Here is a 23,828-nt window from a genome sequence, read left to right on the forward strand (position 1 = left end):
TCTTCCCTTTCTTACCCTCTAGTTTTGTTTGCACTGTAAAATCTTGACACCAGGGATGTCAGGGAAGTCATTTTCCATTGTGGGCCACATATAGCTCATTTTGATTTTAAGTGGGCAGGACAGGTGAAACTGCCCATTCTGTTTAACTACACATTTAGCTGTCTTAACACAAGAAAAAGACCTGCAATTTCAATAGTTTTTATTAGTTTTTCTAATGGAAGAGGTCTTTTTCAGCAAAAAAAAAAAAAAAAGCTTTAACATGCATAAAAAATTAAAGTGCAAAATTTATACCCTCCTTAACTTTTTCCAAAATCATATAGTGGGCCGGATTGGAGTCTTAGCTAGGCCGATTCTGATCCCTGGGCCTTATGTTTGACACTCCTCATTTACACTGTACCCTTAGTTTTTTCCAGACCTCAGAAATGATCTACTCTGTGAAAAGCTAATACTTTGCTTCAGTTAAGATTGCTGATGCATATCTGACTCAATGGAAAGCAGGTTAAATGGGTGTCTGACTTAAGGTGGTTATTTTATACCATCAACTGTAACACAATTAAAAAGAAAGAAAATTCCACCACACTTGTCTCAGGAACACACTCGACATGTCACACTTGCTCACGTGCTCTTTTAAGCGCTAACTAACTAGCAAGTGGAAATGGGGCCATGGGGCCAAGCACTTAACACTCTGGCGTCAATGGAGCATAGCCAAGTCAACACCTGCTAACAAGCTGCTGGAAAAAAGAGAAAGCGACACAGGCCAAAAAGAGAAAAGGGGGGAAGAGATGTAAAGTACAAAGAGTGAGAGAGCAAGTGAAGGGGAGGTGGGAGAAAAGAAGAAGATGCAGATAAGTGGATGAACAGAGAATTTGGATGCAGCCTTAAAGAAAAGAAAAAAGTAAAAAACAGAGAGGGAAAAAAGCATATAGTAATTTATGAAGTGCAGTGGCTCTTTCATTCTTTTATTTCTCTCTCTCTTACCACTGACTCAAGGCCTCTTGGTAGAGTTTTAACAGCCTTGGCACTGACATTGAAAAGTCCTGGCAAGAACGCAAAAGCACACGCACACACAAGCACAAGCCCCCATGGTTCCAAACAGGTGGTAAATATCAATTAAACCACCATCCTCGTCCTGTTTCTCTTTCTCTGCCTACTTTAATTCTCATTTCAATTAAAAAAAAAAAAATGTCTCCATTAGGACATGACTCTCAGGTGTCCAAAATGTATGGTCTGTGTGAATGTGTGTGTGTGTGTGCATGGGCACGGTGCTCAGTGTGCCATGGAAACAGAGGGTGGAGCAGATGTTTGCTTTGCTTCGTCTGCACTAACTCTATAAGCTTGATTAGAATGTCTCACAGCTCTATTTCAAGCAGCACGGAAATCTTTTACGAGGAGTGTTACAGAATATAGAGTTTGGACTTTTGGGTTTATTTCAAAATAAAACCTGATTGTTGGATTTGTAAACCTTGGAAAACAAAAATGAATGCACTGAGGTCAAAGGTTAACCCTACCTGTAACGAAATATGTGCAGTTGGGCGGAGTTTTGCAGCTGGCAGCTCCACATACCCATCGCGACCCAGGAAGTGAACAGTGGCCATTTTGTCGCATTTGCTGCCATAGAAACCGGGCATGCAGCGGCAGATGGGCTCCCCAGCAACCACCAGGCACTGGGCGCCGTTTCGGCAATCGGATTGGTCGCAGGGGCTGGTCTGCAGCAAGATCATTGGTGGTGGGTTCTCACAGAAGAGCCCGCTGAGGCAGAAGTAGATTAAACAGAAGATAACTTATTTATAGAGCATTAATTGGATGATTTGTTTATCTCTATTATGTGACAAAAGTTGTTTACTGCTTGTTTTGTAATTTGTCTCTCTGAATTATACGAGGAGACTGCAGTGGCTAAAACAGAAAGCTAATAATCCTGAAATATTGAATCGGACACCTTTCCTCAGCATGACATTCCAAACAGATTCAGTATATTTTCTTGTTTTCACCTGGATCCTTCTGGATCTGTGAAACTGAACTTTTCCTTGAACGTTCCTATTTTTCCCATACAGTCATTTTCTAATGGCTCTGTCTTCCCTTCCTTTCCTTTTCCTCTGCATACCTATGACTTTCTCTCTGTTTTTTTTCCCCTCAGTCTCTTGTGATGAATTTGTTTCTCTCTCGCCAACAGTCCCTGCTATAATTAACCACATGGTGCTGCATCTGCAGCACACACACACACGCAAACACACAGATGCACGCAGTAGGTCGAAACAGTCAAGTCTCTGATTATGAAGTGCCATCTGTATCCCCTCCCAGTCTGGCCCGCCAGTCTTTCACTGTGTTTGTGTCTGATTTGTTTCCATGACTCTCACCTGAAACCCTCTTTACAGACGCAGGTATAGCCATTGACGGCGTCCACACACTCCGCTCCGTGCTGACACTTGTTCTCCAGACAGTCATTATAGTCCTGCTCGCAGTGCTGGCCCACGTACCCTGGTAAACACTCACACCTTGAGTGACATGGAAATAAGGATAAAATTACACAGTGTGTGGGCAACAGACTTTTCCTCTTGCCTACAGGTGTTTTACTGCATGAAGAGGTGACATGTTTGGTTCATTTCTACAGCTCAGTCAGTAGCAGAGCTCTACTTTTATACCACATTTCCCAATTTCGCATGGATAAGTGTGGGAAATGTTTGTGTAAAAATATTTTATAGTAGTTCCACATTCATAAAACATTTTCCACACAGTAATGAGGAACAAACAGAATCGGCATTAAGTGAACACTTTATAATGATCTTAACTTACTAATTAATTTAGATACTTATGAAATTATTATAGACCAGTGTGAAAGGATTCTGCAAGAAACATTAATTTAGGCTATTAAAAAACGAAACTTTTCAACATGGAAACCTTTAATCTGATAGCATAATAATTAATTATTTATAAAAGATTTACTATAGGTTTATACTGTATAAAAAGTCTAAACACACAAACTTTCAGTGTAATATAACATTTTTTTCCCTAAAAATGCTCTCACTTGTATCATAAAAAGCTAGCTTTAACATGGTGAGCTCACTGTCACTTTCACACAGTGTTTTTCAATGATCCCTCCATATGTAACTGTTGCCCACCTGTAACCGCGGCCAACACGAAGGCACTTGGAGTCATGCTGACAGGGATCAAAACCAGGGAGACAAGGGTCAGTCACCTCGTCACACAGGTCACCTGATGAAAAAGAAAACACTTGCTGTCAGCAATTTAGAAAATGTGAGGCTTAATCATATTTTAGGCTTATGTTTTATGCCTGCTGCATCATCACTGAATGATCTGAATAAATATTTTCAGAATTTATGTGGGGGAAAAAGCTGTGAAGGTAAACAGAAAAATGACACTTCAGAAGAAAGATGGGAGGAGGGGGGCACACTAAACTTTTCACACGTACTCTCTGTAATCTTCAAATAGCAGTCGGGGGGAAAAAAAGCATCTTGGTCAAGGCTTTAGATGTGCAGTGGATGTCCCAATGCACAAAGGGAATAGCGTTATCAGCATTTTCTCAGACCTGATGGAGAAGGGGGTTAATGCTCTCTGTAAAAGTGGAGGCGGTCTAAAGATGTACACACACATACACATGCTGAAAGGGTGAGAAGGGTTAACAGTGTGTTTAAAAGCAGTAGTTGAAGTTAGTGGCAGGAAGGAAGCAGGTATTGAGAAAGGTCAAGCACATTTCCATCATTCTCTGCCTGCTTTAATCTAATCCTGCTGCCTTCCCGCCCTGTCTGTCTCCAATACCCTCTTCTCAAATCACTTTTAGGCACAGGTTTTTTGAGCTACAGTACACCGCTATTTCTGAAATGATGTTGGAGTTGTAAAAAAAAAAAAAAAAAGCATGCTGTGAAAGTAAATTTTAATTATTCAGTCTTTGAGCTCCCTAAGCAGACTATTTCACACTTCAGGCACTTTGTTAAAGATGCCAAAATTAATTTATCAATGTGGAATTACCTGAGATACCCTAGAATAATTATCATATGCAGATGAAACTGTGCTACAGAAGAAGATGTTAGACATGATTTACCTGATTTAAAATTATTTTACACAATAATATGATCATATGAGAAATGTAGGGGAAAGCTTCTAATCAAAAGCGATTTTAACAGATATAAAGACACAAACTGTTGACACTACATTTATGTAACTTAGATTATCTTCTGCCAAGGAGGGGAATGAAGTGAAGGTATGTGATCTTTGTGCTTTAGTGCTGCTTATTTCAGGAGGTGGAAAACTGAAACATATTCTTTGGATTGGGGACATGCACAGGTCCAGAGCAACATATCTGAACAGACTGTCAAGAAATTTTTAAAATACTGATTATCTTATTGCCTTTTTTTCTACACCAAATTATTTAATACTTTTTGGATTGCAGTTTCCTTTTTTTATTTCACAAAGGATTAATTATATTTTTCTTGTGACCTCCTGACCTTTCCTCTATCATCTGTCTAAAATGGCTAGTTTCTCATAATCAAAATGCTACTGTGACATTTAATTTGTTGAACACATACTAAAGAAACCTTAAATCAGCTGTTTAAAAGGTCTTATGACATTAAATCTGGATTTTTCTCTCTGTGGTGCAAATATGACGTGACAGTCCTGGTTGCTGAGTTTGGAGAAAGCAGAGCGACTAGCAAAGTACTGTCCTCTTAATGTGACACCTGATGATTACGCTGCGGTTCACTGAGCTAAGTGGGGAGTTCGGTGCCAGAGGAACCAGCTGTGCGCATGAACGTGTGTGTGTGTGCAACAGCTGTATGTGGTAAGGTGGCTGGCAGTGTGCAAGGACTCTGAGAGCCAACAACGATAATGACATGGTGTATGCGCTGCTGAGTGTGTATTGACTGAGGTCCAGTGTTAAAGGGGGCCTCATGTTTGTGAGTGTGCATACGTATGTGTGTCTTAGAGGACAATGTCACACACAGAAAAACTTAAATTCAGAGTCAGCAGTTTAGCTTCAGCGTGCTGGACTCTGCCAGGGCAGCTCTCCCTCCTCTCAGCCTTTGACCTTTATCGGCAATTTCTTTACCCTTTCCGTTGCTCTGTTTATTTTTCCCTTTCCCTCTAGTACACAGTCAATCTTTGCCATTTCACTCTCATTCTCTTTCTGTCTCCCCCCTCTCTCTCTCTCTCACTCATGTGATTGCTCTTTAAGCCTCCTGCAGGAACAGTTTCAGGTCACTGCGGAGAGCCTGTCTATTACTAACTTACCATCCAGTAAACTGGAAAATATGATTTTGTATGTGTGGGACTTGGTGACCCTCCCAGCCTCTCAGGGGCAAAGACTGAGGGTACATTATTGAAAGTTTTTGTGTGTTTGTGTGGGTGTCTACCTGTGTAGTTTGGAGGACAGACGCAGGTGTAGTTGTTGATCCCATCGATGCAGGTGGAGTTGTTCTCACAGTCGTTGTCTTCGCAGTCATCTGGGTTTATCTCACAATGTTGGCCCTCAAAACCTGGCGGACACGCACAGCTGCACACGCAAAAACACACAAAATGTGTATTATTACCTAGCAACCGGGCAAGATCTGAGAACTCATCATCAGTTCCTCTTAAATTCTCCTATGAGAGAAGTTCAAAGAAGAACTATTGAATCTGTAGTTTGGTTTATATTCTTACATCCTTTTCATTTAGAGACTCCACTTCATGTCTCATTAAATTCCAACACGTTGCAGCTATTCCTGCAGCACACATACTTCCTGTTAATCTATTTTCTGCGATAAAGATTAGGGAGAATCAATCCTCCCTTTCAAACACAGCCTTTTGATTCATGTCATCTCTCTTTCCTGATGGGAGATGTTTTATTAATAAATATCAGTCAAAATTCCTCAGGCTTCTGCTGTCTATTACGGTTAAAGAAAAAAAAAACTTGAAAACAAAACACCCACCTCGAGCTAAAAGGAAGAAAAAACAAAACAGAACCAAAAACGCTGAGATAAGCTTAGTTTGATGCCACTACGGTTGGACGCCGCCCACCTGGACCACTCAAAAGGAATTATCAAAGCCTCCTCCTCTCCTCCACGTCTTTCCCTCACCCTCCTCTTTTCTCGTCGGCCCTTGATCTCTTCCCCCTTTTCACCCTTTGTATCTCAGTCAGGATAACTCCTTCAAACAGATCACAAACACGCACACTACCTTTAGGTGAAGATCACTCACCCACACACAAACACACTAAGTCTAATAAATCCAACCGCAGCTTCCTTTGACAACTTGCCCTCTCTCTCACGACTCTCTGTTCTTCTGTTCATCTCCTAGACATGATTGATTTAAATTACTTTTATTGGGAAAAACTGAATTTTACATTAAGTTCACACAATAAATGAAGCAAGGGGATAGCTGCTTGTCAGTGACAATTATCAACCCACACAAACCCATTAACTCTTATTTGTGGCACAATGCTTTGTCCTTCCCACTTTTTTGTACATACAAAATGTGTTTAGTTCTTTTTCACTGCTTTCATTTCGAAACAATTGAAATGAAAGCTTTGGTACCTACAGTAAGGAGTTTTTTCTCATGTATCTCCACCTCCCTATCTGTTTTCCAGTTTAGAAAACCTGCACTTAAGCCTTCACTCAAAATGACATAAAAACAAATTTATATTCTAAGATATAACGAGCCTATTATTGCAAGTTGTTCGGGCTAAAATACTCAGAAAAATGTGGGATACTTAATCAGCAGAGACAAAGGGACCACTCCCAATCCAGATGACTTAATGAAGCAGAAGAAGAGAAAATAAAGGAAAAATAAAAGGAGTGATAAAGTAAAAAGAAAGGAAGAAGATATTAACTGTTCCCCATGAGAAAAAAAAAAGAAATAAAAATGCGAAAACCACTGACTGGGTCAAGGATCACCATTTCACCAATCAAATCCAAGTCCTGACATTTAAATTATATAGTTTGACAAATGGAGCTGTGCTAAGAACCAACGTTAATTGGACTTCCTGAATATGCCCAACTGATTATATACCATGTTAAAATGTCAAAGGGGCATGGTCTCCTTCCCTTACTGTCTTTCTCCCTTTATTTCTGTCTCTCTCGGAGGTCACGGGGATCTACCTGTGTTTCTTTACCATTAAGGAATGATCTGAAAAGGGTAAAGAGACCCCTAATAACATTACCACACAAGCCTTTAAAGGCCAGAAGGATATCAGAGCTTTTCAAAGGGCAAAGGCCTTGTTACTGGGGTTGAGAAGGAGACAAATCTGGTAGAAAGATATATGACAATTGTTGCAATTACAGCCGCTGTTTGTCACAAGACTTGGACAAAGGGCGACGTTTTGGAGCGACACTGATTACCCGGGCAGGCACGGTCGAGGATTCTCACACACACACAGATTGCATTTGTTCTACCATGGGCGGTTATTAAGCAGGAAAATTGAATTTATATTCTAAAATATATCAAATCCAACTAGCAAGTCTCAAAGACTTCTTAAGTGAAATATAGTGTATTTGATGCGGTTTGATTCAATTTAATGGCGAAAGGGCCGTTTTGCTTAAAATGAACCACATTAAAAAGTCTTACCGCAGAGGGTCTGCTTTTAATTAGTCCCATTTCTAAACAATTGTTGGCCGTCTGATTACTTTTGGTCTGCGGCTTGTGCCATAATTTTCAGCACAAAATAACTCTGGCCTTAGTTTTTTAGTCCAAATAGGATTAAGATTATAGGGGCGATGGAAGGCTTAAGGAAACACAGTTCTCAATGTTTTAGGTCATAGCAAAGAATTTATTAAGTATGTTTAAACAATTCTGCAATGTAACTTTCAATATTTCAAGTTGCGTGCAAAACTTCAGAAGTAAAACATCTGCTTTGAGTGTTATCCACCCATTAAATGAACATTATCCTCTGCAGTTAGATATGTCTAGCAGGTGCCCTCCTGTAGCCGTCTGTGGGTCAGAAGGTGCATTATCATTTATCTAATTATTGCTAAAGGTAGAGAGATTATATAGGGCATCTTTGGGTCAAGTAAAATGTCCACTGAAGTCTCTACCCTGGTAGGTTAGAAAGTACAGCTTTCTAACATGCAATACTTTTCAAATCACAACAACAGTCGCCTCGAGGCGCTTTATATTGGAAGGTAGACCCTACAATAATACATACAGAGAAAAAACCTAACAATCATATGACCCCCTATGAGCAAGCACTTTGGCGACAGTGGAAGGGAAAAACTCCTTTTTAACCCTTTAAGACCTACCATAGAACCAAGTTCGCCAGAGCTTATATTATATTTTTACATGCTGTAGTGCCATTTTTGGGAGCATTTCAAGTTGCTATACATCAATACAATCATTATAGCCCAAATTGTAATAATATGTATGCATTAAGTGCATAGTAATTACATAAATTGCAAAAAGGTGCAATAAACTACAAAAAAATTGAAAATCGTTTTTGTTTTTTTAACATATATTTCTAGTTAGAGAAATTTAAGAGGCTTATCCCTCAAAACTGTAAATACAAAAAAGTTGCACAAAATAGTTTCCCACCACAGGAAATTTATTTTGAGTGTCTTCATCGTTTTATTTTTGAAATGCACCAATTTTTATATACTGCAGGAAAAACGAAAATAAATATTATAGTGCAAATTTGCAAAAAAGCAGCATATGCATCAAAATAAACTATTTCCAGCTGTGCAATTTGAGTTCTAAGCATCCCAGAAATGACACAGAAAGTCATAAAGTCAAACATAACTTTTAAAAACACCGGTGTAGGCTCATAAGGCCCTGATGGTAAAAAACTACATTTCCGCGAAAATGACGTCACTTCCGGTTTTGGGCAGGTCATGGCGGACATGCGACAGTTCGCGCTGATGGACGTAGGAAGTGTTATGAACAGCTGATCGGATCGGCAAAGCGTGTTTCTGGAATATTATGTTTTTGTTGCTGCAAGTGCTTTTTATGCAGTTTTTGCAAACTGATATGTGGAAGGAAACTGTGACCTAGGACAAGCTGATGGCATAAGGTGTAAGAGCAACTCCTCCGGTTTCATATGCAAAAAAAGTAAGCTTACGTGGTCGCAGTTCTACAGGGATTTTAAAGTAGTTGTGCAAAATGGAGCGTGCCCGCTCTGACCGGTTTTAAAGGGTTAACAAGAAGAAACCTCCGGCAGAACCAGGCTCAGGGAGGGACGGCCATCTGCTACGACCGCTTGGGGTGAGAGAAGGAAGACAAGATAAAAGACATGCTGTGGAAGAGAGCCAGAGATACAGAGAGCCAGAGAGAAATCTTCATATGTAGAGATACTTTCTACATATGAAGATTTCTGCTGCTTTTTTAAAGTTGAAAAACTCCTCATATATGTTTTCCTAGCACAACAACAACAACAACTAAATGAGGTGATAACAGCCTGTTGAACATACTAGTTGGGGGAGATGTGATAGCATATTCAAAAAAACCCCCAAGAAGATCAGGTGAGAATAATGCCCTATATTATCAGAATCAAAATCAGAATACTAATTAATCCCAGAGGAAATCATGTGGTCACATATAACACACAATGACGGCAACAGACACCCTGCTTTATGATCTGTTTCTCACTGCTGGAAGTACTCTGTTTGGTTTAGGCTTATGCTGCTTGAACTGAGGGTGCAGAAGGCAGCACAGCTAATACACATTTGCTTTCTGTGAATTCTCTGGACAGTTACCTGTGCTATTCTCCTATGCATGTAATCAGAAATTACACAGACTTTCTACTGGAAAGCTAGCGGGTTAAAAACCATTTGACATTACACATTCGCATTCTCGCCTAACCTGCACCTCAGCTGCACCGCATGTGCAAAAACAGGTTGCAATTCTAAATGTGTTGGGAAAAGATGGGTAGGAAAGTGAATGGGTGATGCACAATGTTATTTTCCCTAAAGCACTACCACTGAAAGGCTCTTGACCACTGGAGTTGCACTGCAGCTAGGACTCACACACTATGATTGTGTTGGGCAGCTCCTGAATCTGAATATGTGAAAGTGTATGAATGTAAAATAGGAAGGTTCTTGAAAATGAGGTAGCATGTTCAGCATGCTTTGACTAAGAGAAAACATGAATATAAGGATCAGATAAATAATGGATAACCTCCTTGAATTATCCATTCCTCCATTTTCTTAACTTTTCAGACAATTTAGGGTCAGGGGGTCATGAGGTGAGAGACCAGTACACCTGGATAGAATCTAAAGTATCAAAGGTGTCGTCAGTGTCTTGGTCAAAGATGAAAAAACACATTTTCAAAACCATCCCTGGTTTAACACCAAATTCTTCCATAGCCTTGATTTTTAGTGCAAAATGTGCCAGCTACACAAGGGTTTGAAAGTAAAACTAGAGCTGCACTGGTGTAGTCAAAGAACTAAAGCTGTCTTAATTAAATCTTACTTAAATGCAGGTAAACTCTGCATTTACAAATTTGCTAAACTAACTCTGTGTAGTGATAGTTTAGCATAAAAGTGTAAAGTTAATGTTCCCTTCAGATGAGAATACAGGGCAAGATTCTTAAAATGCCTCTGCTAATAGAGGGAGGCAGCAGGGTAGAAAGGGCAATCAGATCTGACCCACAGCTTAAATGGATTTCAACTGACTCTTCATTGTTATATTCCTCTCAGTGCTACATGTGACATGTGATTCTGACTGATCTAGTGCAAAATGTGTATTCTCCTAGTGGTTCATTAGTGGTTGCTGGAGGTTGACGACAATCACAAGGTGAATTTGGTACTGCACCTCCTTACAATGACTTTGGTTGCGAGTAGTTTACAGTGGCGGTATAAAAGATACCCCCTTGTCTGCAAGATCTGCAGGAGTTTTTTGCTAAATGCCATCTTTGCAAGCAGTTCCATATAACGTCAGCCAGCAGACCTCAGAAACCAGTTGTAATTTTGAGACTAACAACTGGTACCACTGACAAAACTTCCATATAGCATAACAGTTAATAACAAACAACCATTGTACCTGAAGTGGTCTTCATGGCCAGGATGAATGTGGCAGGTTCCTCCATTAGAACAAGGAAAGCTAATGCAGGCATTGATTGGTATTTCACAGGCTTGACCCTAAAGGAGAGGAGACGACAAGGCATGGCAAAGCAGTTAATAACTGAATATTATGTCTTCTGTTACTACTGAAATAAGTGAAGCTGTCATCAAACTTCTTCACTAGTGACATACTTTTACTGTCCTGTACATTACAGTTAAGAGTTCTTAATTGTATTGAAATGTATTTAAATTGAACACACCTCTTGGGAAATGCAAAATTTGTGCAACTATATATACATATATATATATATGTATGTATTTAAATAGAACACACACACACACACACACATATATATTATATCTAAATAGTTCCACTGATGTGCTGTTGTAGTTTTTCTTTTAGTTTTTCTTTTAGGGACAACAGATTTTTTAAGGTGTAGTGAAAAAAAACAGACTGGAGAAAGAATTTTCAGCAACACAAATGTAGTGGGCATATTCATAAATACGCACACACATAAATTATAAACGCACATGTCTGCTTCTTTGATTCATTAGTTTTCCTGGTAAGAAATTTCATTCATCAGAGACCTATAAATGGCATGAACACATGTATCCATCAGCTTCCTTTCGCTGAGCATGCAGTCTTAACTTCACACCGACAAACCTTTGGCAGCCAATATACCCACTTCTTCTGATCAAAGCGCTTTATTTTTGTTTTTAATCTAAATCCATCTTTTTATTCCTTTTCTATTTTATTCTTTACTTTAGAACTGCATGTTGTGTTCACAGCCTCCTTCATTCATTTCTCAACATATTTCTCACTGTTCCTTTCTACTATGTGTTCTCTCCATTTCTCCCACGACACCTTACCTACGACATTTCTTGTTCTTTTCGTTAACTTACACCTCTATCATCCCATCTTTTGTACTTAAATGTTGCTTATTCCTCATGTCTTCCCTCTGACTTTCTATTCTCTTATTCTCAGTCCTTATGTTCCTAGTTGCTTCTTTGATTTTTCACACATTTTAATTAATGTTGTCCCAGTGGATGCCAGTAAGAAAAACATACACATAGACATGTACATAAACAGACACAAACATACACAGACATGCACACTCCAGCAGTCCTTCCCAGTCTGTGACCTTGGCAAGTGATGTGTTAATTAAAAGCAAGACCAAGGCTTTCTCCTGTAAAAGCCCAAAGGTTATGCAGCATGTGTTCTAGTAAAACCTAAAGTCCTTGCACAGATACTCACGTGCACATATAAATGCAAACAAGCACAAACAGACATGCACACAGTATATTCTTTAGAAGCTCAAGCATCTCTAAATACAGATATGCAAATAAAGGGTATGCCGATGAGTACAATGAGTACAGTTTCAGTCACCATTAGTTCTACTTTGGATCCTCCGTTCATGCTACAGGATGAAAACAACCCCCACCTTTAAAATCAGTGTCATAAACAACTATTTATGATTTTCTTTTTTGCAATGTACAGTAAGACACCACTAATATGCTCGCCTATGCAAACTGCACTGAGTAGAAGATGTGCATGTCTTTTCTAATGCAAGCTATGAATATTGACAGCTATAACACCCTTTATCTTTTGATCATTCAGTACCTACAGTGCAGTCAGCTTCAGTCCTCATTTCTCTATTGATGGACAAGTAGATACATTATGCATACAAGGCCAGAGCCAGTGTTGGGGAGTAACGGAATACATGTACCGCCGTTACGTATTCAGAATACAAAATATGAGTAACTGTATTCCGTTACAGTTACCGTTTAAAAAGGTGGTATTCAGAATACAGTTACTTTGTTGAAATAAATGGAATACACGGCGGTACTTCCCTGTTTCATATTGTCGCGGGTCAGGATTGTTTGGGTTTGTTTGACAGCTACGTTCTGTTGTTCCAGGCGGCAGCGTTACGGTTGCCATGGTTACAGGGTGACGCGCTCTCTCTCTGCGTGTTTCCTGGGTGAGAGAGCGCTTTTTTGTTGTTGTTGTTGTGCTAAGCTAAAAGGCAGAATGCTACAGGCATAGCTCTAAAGCATGTAGCCTGATGGGCAGTGTAGTCCGTGCTGCAGGGAGAATGGACTACCATACCCGTTATGTGTCTGTGAGCGAGGGAGGGAGAGAAAGGAAAAGTCCGAGCTGTCACGGAGCAAAAACGGGAGCTGGAAGCATGTAAATATAATAATAACCACAGCAGCCAAGAAGAGTGCCTGACGAGCCCAGCTGTAAGTAAGCTATTAAGACTCAACTGTACACTGTGTTCGTGTTTTCCTCCGGAAAAAATAAGTTCCGTTGGAGAAGCCTTTCAACGCCTCTCTCTGTCTCCCGCAAGCAAAGTTGACCCAGACAACAAAGTAAAGCTAGTTTCGCCACCAGCCCGACACGAACCCGACGTATTAGCCAGAGGTCCCTTTACTACGTTTCGAGCCGCGGACCTTCAGTAACAGTAATAAATCACAGCAATAGGACATTCATGTAGTTGTAAACAGCATGATAATATATTAAGTATTCCAAAGTATTCAGAATACGTTACTCTTATTGAGTAATGTAACGGAATACGTTACAGAATACATTTTGGGGCATGTATTCAGTATTCTGTAGTGGAATACATTTTAAAAGTAACCTTCCCAACACTGGCCAGAGCTAAGCCTGATAATACTGCTAATGCCACGGGATTATGCAGCCTGGCTAGCCATCTAGGACACCTTTCAAAAAAGCAACTATTTCTAGCAAAAGTAAAATTTTTGCTGCGTGATGCACTCTATAATTCAGAAGAGTTGAAATAAAAAGGAACCACTAAATAGTACGCAGTTACAAGGTTGGAGGCGCTGGGAATCAGGATAACACGGCACCAGTGAGGTTCAAGGACTGATTTCGACTGCCTCCATACCAACGGAAATATATTTTCACTTTTGATAAATCACTTTGTAAATGCTTCCAAAAACACCAACAAGTATGGCAAGCCTGATAACAACCAAGCATTATGACTGCAATAAATCAATATAACATTTTTATGAGACCATGATGGAGTGCAAGTTTAATCAAACTTATATATTAAAGTACACACCGACTTAAAAAGGAAAATGTATATTCTAGTGGCTATATTATAGTTTCTGATGTGGGCCAAGAAAAAAAAGTTCTAAAAGCCAAACATATTATCTCTGACAGCCACCTTGAATCCATATGGACAGGTGCAGTGGTAGGATCCTGCAGCATTGGAGACACAGGTACCATTATTTTGGCAGGGAGCTGAAAGGCAGGGGGCGCACTTTGACATTAGGTTGATATCCACTGGACCTACAAATGATAACAGAAGCAGGAGAAAGCAGAAAGAAGAAGGAAAAGTGTCAGAGATGTGTACATGTATTTAGACACACTGTGCTAAAAGGCACGGGTTCTTTTTAAAGGATGGTGCACTGACAAAAGGCCTTGTGGTTTAAGAAACAAGATTAAGTGTGATCTCTCTCAAACTCATGTAGAGGCAAGAAGTAGAGTAAGAGGAGATCAGATTTAGTTTATGACATGATGTAAAAAGATATATAAAGATACAGCACTAGGTTTGCTCAGGGAGTCCCAGCCCACTTTATAAACTCACAAACATAGTAAACAATGGTCATGTAATGCAGCTTCATTCTTTTTAGCAGATTACACTTTTCATGATATTTCTTTTATCTATGTAAGAAGTCTGCCTCTCAGTTCTTTTCCCCTCTGGTCTGATAGCAGAGAAGCCCTTGATGAGGTGATGTTAGAGGTCTGCTGATTCTATATGAATTTACAGAATCCAACCAAGAGGTAGAGGGGATTTATTTTATATATTTATATCTATGGTCAATCCTCTAATATAGCATGATGTATTACCAGCTAAGCTGATCCAACAAGCTAAAGGCTTGAGTGTCTGGCAACTCAAAATGGATCAGTCAGACTAATATGTTTGGGCTTTAAGCCACTACTCTTACCACCCAGCTAACAGAAGAAAAAACAGCCTCAGCAGCCTAAACAAATAATCTGCATTTCATATAAGCTTGTCAATTTTTGACCATGAGCTGCCATTCTCATCTAAAACCGTGAAACTCAATCTAAGGCAAGGCTAAAGTCATAACGTTTTCTCCCAAATGGCCTAAAACTAAAACTCACAGAAGTGGGAAGAAAGTAAACTGCAAACAAAAGCTACAATGAAATAAATACACTTCAGTCTGTAAATATTCAGACTCACAGCCCAATCTAGTCTAGATCCAGGGATTACATGAGTGGTAAAACAGACCAAAACAGTAAAATATATTGCACTGAGTACTATGAAAATATGTGTACTTACCTTTGCACTGAAATCTGTTTAATGGTGTGGTGAGCAGCAGTCTGTCAGCCATGTCAGGAGGTCCAGTACAGCGAGCAATGCCTTAAAATACCAGTTTATCAGTCAAAAGATATTCAGTATTTTTTCTTATATGCAGCATTAGATGTTGGTGAACACAGGTTTTTGGTTGAACAAATACAAGCATATTGACTGTGATTTCTTACCAGGCTCTTTAAAGCCAGCCTTGACCCACTGAGAGAGCCAGCGCAGATCACAGTTACAGTACAATGGGTTGGCACCAAGAGCCCTAAACAAAGTTAAAAGCATAAACCAATACACATTTACTCTGTGGATACACATATGTAGAAGTGCAGATGCAGTACGGACCAAAGCTGTACTTACAGGTGGGAAAGAGAGCTGAGGTGGTTGAAAGCTCCCTCTGGAATAGTTGAAAGGTCATTACCATGAAGAGTCCTGGAGGAGAGAAATAGAGAGCAAAACAAGAGCATATAAATATTAATCATACCGGCGACCTTGTTACGCATTTAAAAAGGAACATTTTGACCCACTGTTAATGTTATTCTGTAGTTAATTAATTTAATTAGGTACTCTGTGTTTCTTTATAATCATTCTTTTGTAGCAAGGGAGAAAAAGTGAGAGCTTTTGACCTCAGTCCAAGATGCTGTTACAGAGTACTGTTACGTCCTTATCCACTTGCACCACAACATGACCAATTATGTGAGTACTACTTCAGTAAATGCTTTTTTTTTTTAGTTGGTCTCCCTTCATATGGTACAATTTCAAGAGGTCATACACAGTAGAGAGCCTTTATGAGACGTGGTGATCTAACTCTGTAGATGACCTCAGGATCTTTGCTAGGGTCTCTGATATTTTCCTATTTTGGTGCCTTGAGACAAAAGGACGTTGACATTCTACTGACCCTCACTGTGTTCATTGATGGAAAGGTAGGGTAGGGTACAGTGAAGTCTGTGGGATAAATAACATCTAAACATATGCATTACTTATGACTCTCTTGATTAAATATTTCTGCATAGAGTTCCAACTAGATATAATAATTGGCTCACTGTACAATTTGTTAGGTAAAACAACTACCTGTTAAATCACATATCTAGCATCAAACATGAGCCAATAACATGGCAGCAAGTCAGTGCATTTAGGCTTGCTGACATAGTCAAGGAAACCCGCCGACAATCAATCCAAGTATTAGAATTAGAAGATTTGTGGAGCCAGGGATCAACCACTGACCTTTTGACTAGTAGATAAACTAGTGGGGTGTAATAGTGGAGGTTAATTTCTTGGCACACTTTGCTCCTCTTACTAATTGAGCAAAACCCAAACAAGGTGTACCAAACACAGTGCCCACTGAGTGTACATACACTATACACAGATATTAGTTTTAACCTTGTGATTTAATAATTAGATTTGTATCTTAAAGATGTAGCTAAGGCTTAACCATAGCTGGCAATGGGATACTGACCACTGTTAAAAAGGATTATATCCAAGGAAAAGCTATTGCATCACATCCATCATATCAGAGCTAAATGAAAGTGACTGCCCAGTTGCCTAATACTCAATTTGGAGCAAGCTAATACACCAGTCTAACCCTTATAGCTGCATGCTAAATTATTCAAATTTATTTGTGGTTCCTCAGTAGCAGACACACCATAATACCCTTCTATAATGGAAAATAAATAAAATATTTATGAAAGAATAACACAAAATAAACAGAAAGCCTTTTTTCATTGTTGTGCAATAAAGCTTGTTCGGGTCTCTGAATGGAATATAAACTGTCTCATATGGTCATCTCGTAGACGGTGGTGCGCGAGCGATCATGTGTGTCACAGCAGAAAACTGCAGGCCGAGAAGCGTATTAGTGTCGATGTGCGCATTTTTGTTATGTACCACTGGGTTTGCATGTATGTGTTCGTGTCTGTAGATGTGTGTCTGAAACTTTTTGTCTCTAAGGGCTTAGAGACTTGAGAGTGTGCGTGTGTGTGTCCTTTGTGTGTCTATCCATTGGAGTGTGCTGCCTGCTGGATAGAAGTTCACATTCCATTAGAGTGAAGGGCTGTAGCAGGGGACAGCTATCAAACCACCAGTATTGGAAATACTGTGCATGTGTGTGTATGTGTACTAGATTTTTCTGTGTGTGTGTGTGTGTGTGTTTGATCGCTGCTTAATGCCTTTAAATGTTTATGTGCATCTCTGTGTGCGTTTGTGTAGCAATGTATGGTGGTCTAACAGCCCCCGTCTATGACTAGCCCAAGGGGGGTTGTGGGTAATGAGGAAGTGACAGTGATGACTGCCTGGCAACCAGTTGCTATGCGGGGGCAGAGAGGGATCAGTCCCGACGGTAACATCAACTAAAATGAAAGCAAGAAAGCAAAAAAAAAAAGAAGAAGAAAAAAAGCGGTCACTAACTTCTGGAAGGTGAAAGCATCATAAGAGATACAGCCAGTACAAAGAGAAATGACCTGAAAACAAATCTGACTTCTCTGAGAGTGAAACTCTGACTTTTTCTTGCTCGCAATAATCCCAACTGAAAGCTAACTAATATGAAATTGAAAGTATATTTTGAGCCAGGAGTTGTACCAAGATTAAGAGCCTCAACACTGCCATTGTTTAAATATTTTAGATTATGAAACAAAAAACATTTTACCACTCTAACCACAGCAAGACCACTTAGGCTGTGCAGAAATTCAAAGTTATTCAGCAAAGCAAAAGAGAAAAGCAGCCTTGGTTGAGGCCAGTGTAGTTTTTCATCGACAAAAGCTTAAAACCTTCCATTTTTTAGCCGCCTCTCTCTGCTTTTTTGTAGCTTTTTTCTCCTGCAGAATTCAGATGTGGTAATGAGACTATGCTGGAAAGACTATTGGAAAGACTGCTATTGTCTTGGCTTTCTGACATCACACTTGTTGATTAGAAATGGAAAAAAATACCATTAATCACTATCATATTGTCAGAAGTTGTAATTTGAGTAAACTGACCCTTTAAATGGCGATAAAAAATGACCTTTACATAAACATTCTGAGATTTTTTTCATTTACAGCTTTAACTTCAGACCTCATTATAGTGAACGGGTGTTTTCAAGGAGCCGTGACATAACTACTGCATGCACTGCAAGTTAAACAAAGCTTTCGAGGATAACCAGCTTCAACCTTCAGTGATTCTTATAGGCTTTATTCAGGGAATAGGGCTTAACATTATCTCTGATGAAAGCTTAAAATATTCACCAGTGTCACTCTTACTTAATAAACCGAGGTATCACAGCAAAACTGACACTAATAAATTGTGATTTATGATACTCAAGCAACCCCACACTTAAGGATCAATACGATTTGCTGTTATACAAGTACGTTATGTAGATGTTTACACTTGTGTGCACCGCATACACAGATTGGATAGTATATTCATATTTTTGTGTGTATGCAGCTCGTTCCTTATGTGTGAGGCAAGCTGGTCAGACAGCAATAGTCACATGCACACTGTGTGTAGGCACGCATGTGGGTTTGTGAGACAGAGGGTGGACAGCCAAATGGATGACTGAGAGAAACAGAGGCTGAAGGTCGATTCATCAAACACAACATTGGGCGGAGGGAGAGAAAAGGAGGAGAGGATAGATAGAGGAGAGCAAGAGGGAGAAGCGCATGGCGAGAGGCAAAGAATTCAGATAGAAAGGCAGTATTAAAGAAATGGGAGACTGTGACTTTTATCTTATTTTAGTACCCTGAAACAACAGATGATTGGGTGGACTGTGACTCATTTTGCAAGTGGGTCTTAATATGGCACTCAGCCTGAAATCAGGGGAGTGATTAAACTTTGATTTAACTCTGTAATATAACAGGCAAAGGGGAGTGTTGAATATTGAATCCACTGCGGCACTTAAAGATGAAGCTTGCTACTCACAGCAGGCGAAGGGACTTGAGCCCATCGAAAGCATGGACAGGGATGCAGCGAATCTGGTTATAACTGAGAATTCTGTAAGACAAAGGACACAAACAAGGTCACAAGATTTAGCTCTACATCAGGAGGCTTTTTGGTTTTTTTTTTTGTTTGTTTTGTTTTGTTTTTTTCAAAATACAAAAAAAATATTAAAGAGATGACACAGTAGGTTTTTTTTATAAAAACTTGGTACAGAACCTTTTGCCACTGAAGGCTAGACAATGAAAATTAACACCAGGGGCACATTTTAAATACGTTAGAAAAAAATAGTTAAAGATAAAAACACCTGCCAGAGGCAAAGGTCAAAGAAAAGTCTGGAAAGTCAAACCCCCACACCACAGTTAAATGTTATTTCTTTTAAAACTGCTAATGAATAATTTGAGTTTGGCACCAAACGACAGATAATGAAGTGTCCCTTAAGGATGCTATTATTATTTGAACACAATTTTTCATGGTGGCTAATAATGATCCTAATGTAATAAACAGACACTATCTGAGATGTATATTCACAAAAATAGTAGCCAAGGTAGTAGCCAAGATTATTCCGCAGCATAATGCTCAATGAAGCAATGCCTAATGATAATTACTGACTGTCAAGAAGCTTAATCCTCATCTTCTCTGTTTCACCAGTGGCCTGGACCCTTTGAGAAAAAGATCCCAACAGCCAAGAATAATGAATCCTGGAAAATCTGATGTGGAAAGTGAAACACGCCTCTCTGCCTCTACCTTCAAATCTTCCCTAGGTGTGATTGAGCAGGGAACTGTGCACAGGATTTGTATCTGGTGCTATCTAGGCGCAGAGAGTAGAAATCTGTAGTTGCAGGAGGTAGCTTGGAGGCGTGAATCAGCGTGACTTTATGAAATATGAAACAGGGCGTTGCTGGAAAAAAAGTAAGTTGATATAAAGCCATTGTGTTTATAGATTGTTAGCTTAAATAGAGAGGCAAAACTAAAGTTAATTCCATAAATTAAGAGAATAATTTATGTAACTTTATAAAAATTCCTGCAGAGATAAAAGAAAAAAAGAAAAAAAGAGGGAGATGGGATAAAAGTAGGAAGAGGAGCCAACATTTCAACAGGAGATTTCAATAGGATCACTAAGTGGAGACAGAAAGGAAAATATTTTAAATATGAAAAATGCATTGGGGAAAAAAAGAACATATGTGTATGTTAGAACAAAAATAAAGGAAAAAGAAGATAGAAGAGGAGGCTGAGATGAGTGGGTGGGGGTGGGGGGGTGGATGAAGAAGCTATAAACCTGAAACGAGAGACTGGAAAATGAAAACAAGGAAGAAGATAAATTAGGAGGAAGACAAAAGTATGGAAAGGAAAAAAGAAGCAGTAAAATATAAAGAAAAAAAATGGACAGTAGAAAATGTTAGTTTAACTCATCTTTGAAAACCTTATACATGTGCATGTACACGTACATGTACAGTATTAAGCCATGGGTGAATATAGGTTTATGCATCAATAGGTACATATGTTGCCATGGTAACTTACAGTGTGGCTAGTTGAGTCATGTTGTTAAAGGTGTATGGGGCCAAAGCACTGATGCTGTTGTTGCTCAGGTCCCTGTGTAGACAGAAACTTACATGAGGGACCCATACAAACACATACTGCATGCATCCATATTGGTTTCATAAACTGGAAAATTATTCGGCATATGTGCATTCTGTTCAAGGTTATGTGAGAGGTACATACACCAGCGACAGCTGTTTCAGGTTTGCCAGCTCCTTGGGCACAGATGTCAGCATATTACCCTCCAAGTAACTGCAAGAAAAAAATGCATACTTAATATAGTATTTATTACATACACAAATACAGCCATGTGGAGGGGTGAATTGATGCCAAGGGAGCAAGTAAAAGTTTTGGATTAGTAACTTGTCTCATCAACAGTGTGGAATGATATAGAAAGCAGACAAGAAGAGGAGGGTATAAGTTTGTGCTGTTGGTAAGAAGAGTGAATGAATGACATGTAGTGCATAACAACCAGCATAACAGGAATGGGCTTCTTTCATCCACTAGCATTGACCATGAAGAAAACAAAAGAACTTATTTAAAACTGGCCATCTCCCATTCATCTCTCATTGGGTTATTTGGTGACTGGCTGTAGGTGTAAATGTGAGTATGAATGGTTGTCTGTCTTTGTCAAACTCCCCGTGACCCTGAATTGAACAAGCAATTAAGGAAATGGATGGATGAACATCACACGTTCAAGGTTGTGCAGCTCTGGGCCACTCCACAGACATTCCTTTCAGATCATTTGCACGTGTATGTTTGCGATTTCCCTATGGACTACAAGCTTCCACAGACAGCAGACATTAGCATCTGTGTCAAACCGACCTAATCTTTATGTAGACTCAGAGACAAAATACAGTTTTCAATGGAAGGATCTGCAACATCCCAGCCAGAAGTTGCCGCATCAGGTTGAGAGCTTGACGGTTTGTGTGTGTGTGTGTGTGTTTGTGATCTGTTTTTGTTTTGTCTTTTGTCTCCCAGGGCTAGTCTGTCAAGAGGTGTACTGTAATGTTCTGAGGTGTTATTAGAGAGAGAACATTAGCCAACATGTGCTGGTACGTAGCAAATAAAAAAGGCAATTTTTGGCTACACTAACAAATTCTTTATTCAATAGCATCCCTGTTCATTAGAACACCTTCATGTGTACTTCTCTTTCCTGGAGGAGGACACAAATGCAGGTGATCAGAAGGGGAATTCCACATTAAAAGGCACCAGCCACTCTAGAAGGGGTGCAGTGCTTACCAGGGGTAGTGCATTGAACGGGGAGATGGCCAAATTTAAATTACTGTGAGACTGTTATAATGTTGGGTTGCTGAGCTTTATAATTGCATCTTAATGATGTCGGTGTTTTTACTATGCTCATATAACATAATGTAACAGTGTTTTCCCCTTTTTCTTCCCTTTAAACAACGTTCTGTGTTAGACATACACAGAATTTTCACATTCTGGTGTTTCTTTCTTGCTTTCTAATATTGTGAGAAACAAAATAAAGGTATACACACAAGCATACACATATTTTATGATGCATTGGTCTCTGTTTGTCTCTCTCAGGTCATAAGTAGGTCATGTGGACAGTATGATGGAGTGTCTTCTTCAGCCTGATCAATACCTAATCACTGCTATTGACCCTGTGGAGCAGGCCTATTTCACAGCTAGAGGGGTTCCTCTGTGTTTGTGTATGTGCATGTGGTTGTGCATGAGCATGTACATGTGTGTGCAATAATTCACCATTACTTTGTTCCTACTTCTTTTTAAATTTCCTAATCGTGATTAACATTAAGCCTTGTTTTATCTTCGATCATTAAGAATGTCTCTTTATTACAAGGATTCCTGATAGCTTGAAATGAATGAAAGATATAAAGCAATTCTCTTGAAGCACCAATTTAATCATAAAGCGAACAAACAATTATTCATATTTTTTACATTATTTCTAAAATAAGATTTCTTTTTTTTCTTTAAAAAGGACGTTTTATTGAGGTTAATGACTCTGATTACACCTAATTATTATAGGAAACAGCATGAAAAACTGTCACTGCTCTGGCGAGATTTTATACGTGAGAAAAATGTGTATTGAAGCAATTGACATTGTAGCATTAAAACTAGTTATAACGCAATTTTTAAGATGGTATCAGGAAAATAACACAAGGACACTCATGATAATACCTCTCAACTATATAAGTTCTTACTGTGTATTGGTAGTTAGATTTAATAACTGGGTTGCTTTATAGATTTGTGACATCAGCATGTAATTATATACAAGCACAAGTACCTCTACCTAAAATCTTAAAGACATAAAAAGAAAGAAAGCAGGAGCATGTGCGTAATTCACTAATTGGTATGCTTGTTTCTGAAGCAGCAGAGCAAACTGCAGCATCACTAATGCACTGCAGCAAAGTGGGACTATGTGTGTTTATGGAACTTTTGCATGCTATTTGAAGGCATATAGTTTTTTCTGTGACTGTATATGCATGCTATAATTGATGTCTGTGTCTGAATGTTTGAGTATGCACATTCATGTAGTGAAGCTTGTGTATGCATGTGTGTGTGTGTTACAGTGCAAGCAAGCCTGTCTCACAGCTCAGTGGTGTCCTTGGGAATGCCCTTGGGCAGAGAGTGCAGCCCTCTGTTGCTGCATCGCACCACGCCGTCTGAGCACGTGCAGACGTCAGGACAACCAGACGCAGGAAGACAACCATTATCCTCAGCACCTGGAGAGAGGGGAGTAGAGAGAGAGCAGGATATTAGCATGAGGAGGAGGAGGAGGAGAAGATAGATGGATAAATAGAGGTGCAGAGAAAAAGCAACAAAGAGAGGAAAAGGGAGGAGAAAAACAGCTTTTGAAAAAAAGTTAGGACAAAACAGGGAGAAAGAAAGAGCTAAGAGAGAAAAAGGGACAGATAGAGATACAGCTTGAACAATAAGTAAGACACTTGCTCAAATCAACTCAATGTTTTTTTAGAAGTACTCAGACCAGATATTGCTAAAAGCTACAGGGATGTATTTCAACATATGGCTCAGCACATGCAGCTGGGTCACAGAGATTTTAAAAATCCTCAGACGATTCTGG

The 23,828-nt window shown here is 39.3% G+C and overlaps 1 protein-coding gene across 1 annotated transcript in view; it reads right to left on the minus strand.

Annotated features, from left to right (window-relative positions):
• slit3 (slit homolog 3 (Drosophila)) overlaps nt 1–23,828 on the minus strand; it is a 233,364-nt gene that overhangs the window by 14,873 nt on the left and 194,663 nt on the right. Inside the window, exons 20-32 of the mRNA XM_031732754.2 lie at nt 23,337–23,469; nt 20,945–21,013; nt 20,744–20,815; nt 19,208–19,279; nt 15,683–15,754; nt 15,505–15,587; nt 15,302–15,382; nt 14,162–14,286; nt 10,954–11,051; nt 5,364–5,503; nt 3,117–3,210; nt 2,355–2,492; nt 1,509–1,749 (exon numbers count right to left, since the gene is read on the minus strand). Of these exons, the coding sequence (XP_031588614.1) occupies nt 1,509–1,749; nt 2,355–2,492; nt 3,117–3,210; nt 5,364–5,503; nt 10,954–11,051; nt 14,162–14,286; nt 15,302–15,382; nt 15,505–15,587; nt 15,683–15,754; nt 19,208–19,279; nt 20,744–20,815; nt 20,945–21,013; nt 23,337–23,469 (1,418 nt within the window). The remainder of the gene's footprint in view (nt 1–1,508; nt 1,750–2,354; nt 2,493–3,116; nt 3,211–5,363; nt 5,504–10,953; nt 11,052–14,161; nt 14,287–15,301; nt 15,383–15,504; nt 15,588–15,682; nt 15,755–19,207; nt 19,280–20,743; nt 20,816–20,944; nt 21,014–23,336; nt 23,470–23,828) is intronic.

Source organism: Oreochromis aureus, linkage group 2, assembly GCF_013358895.1.
Source record: "Oreochromis aureus strain Israel breed Guangdong linkage group 2, ZZ_aureus, whole genome shotgun sequence".
Classification (NCBI taxonomy): domain Eukaryota; kingdom Metazoa; phylum Chordata; class Actinopteri; order Cichliformes; family Cichlidae; genus Oreochromis; species Oreochromis aureus.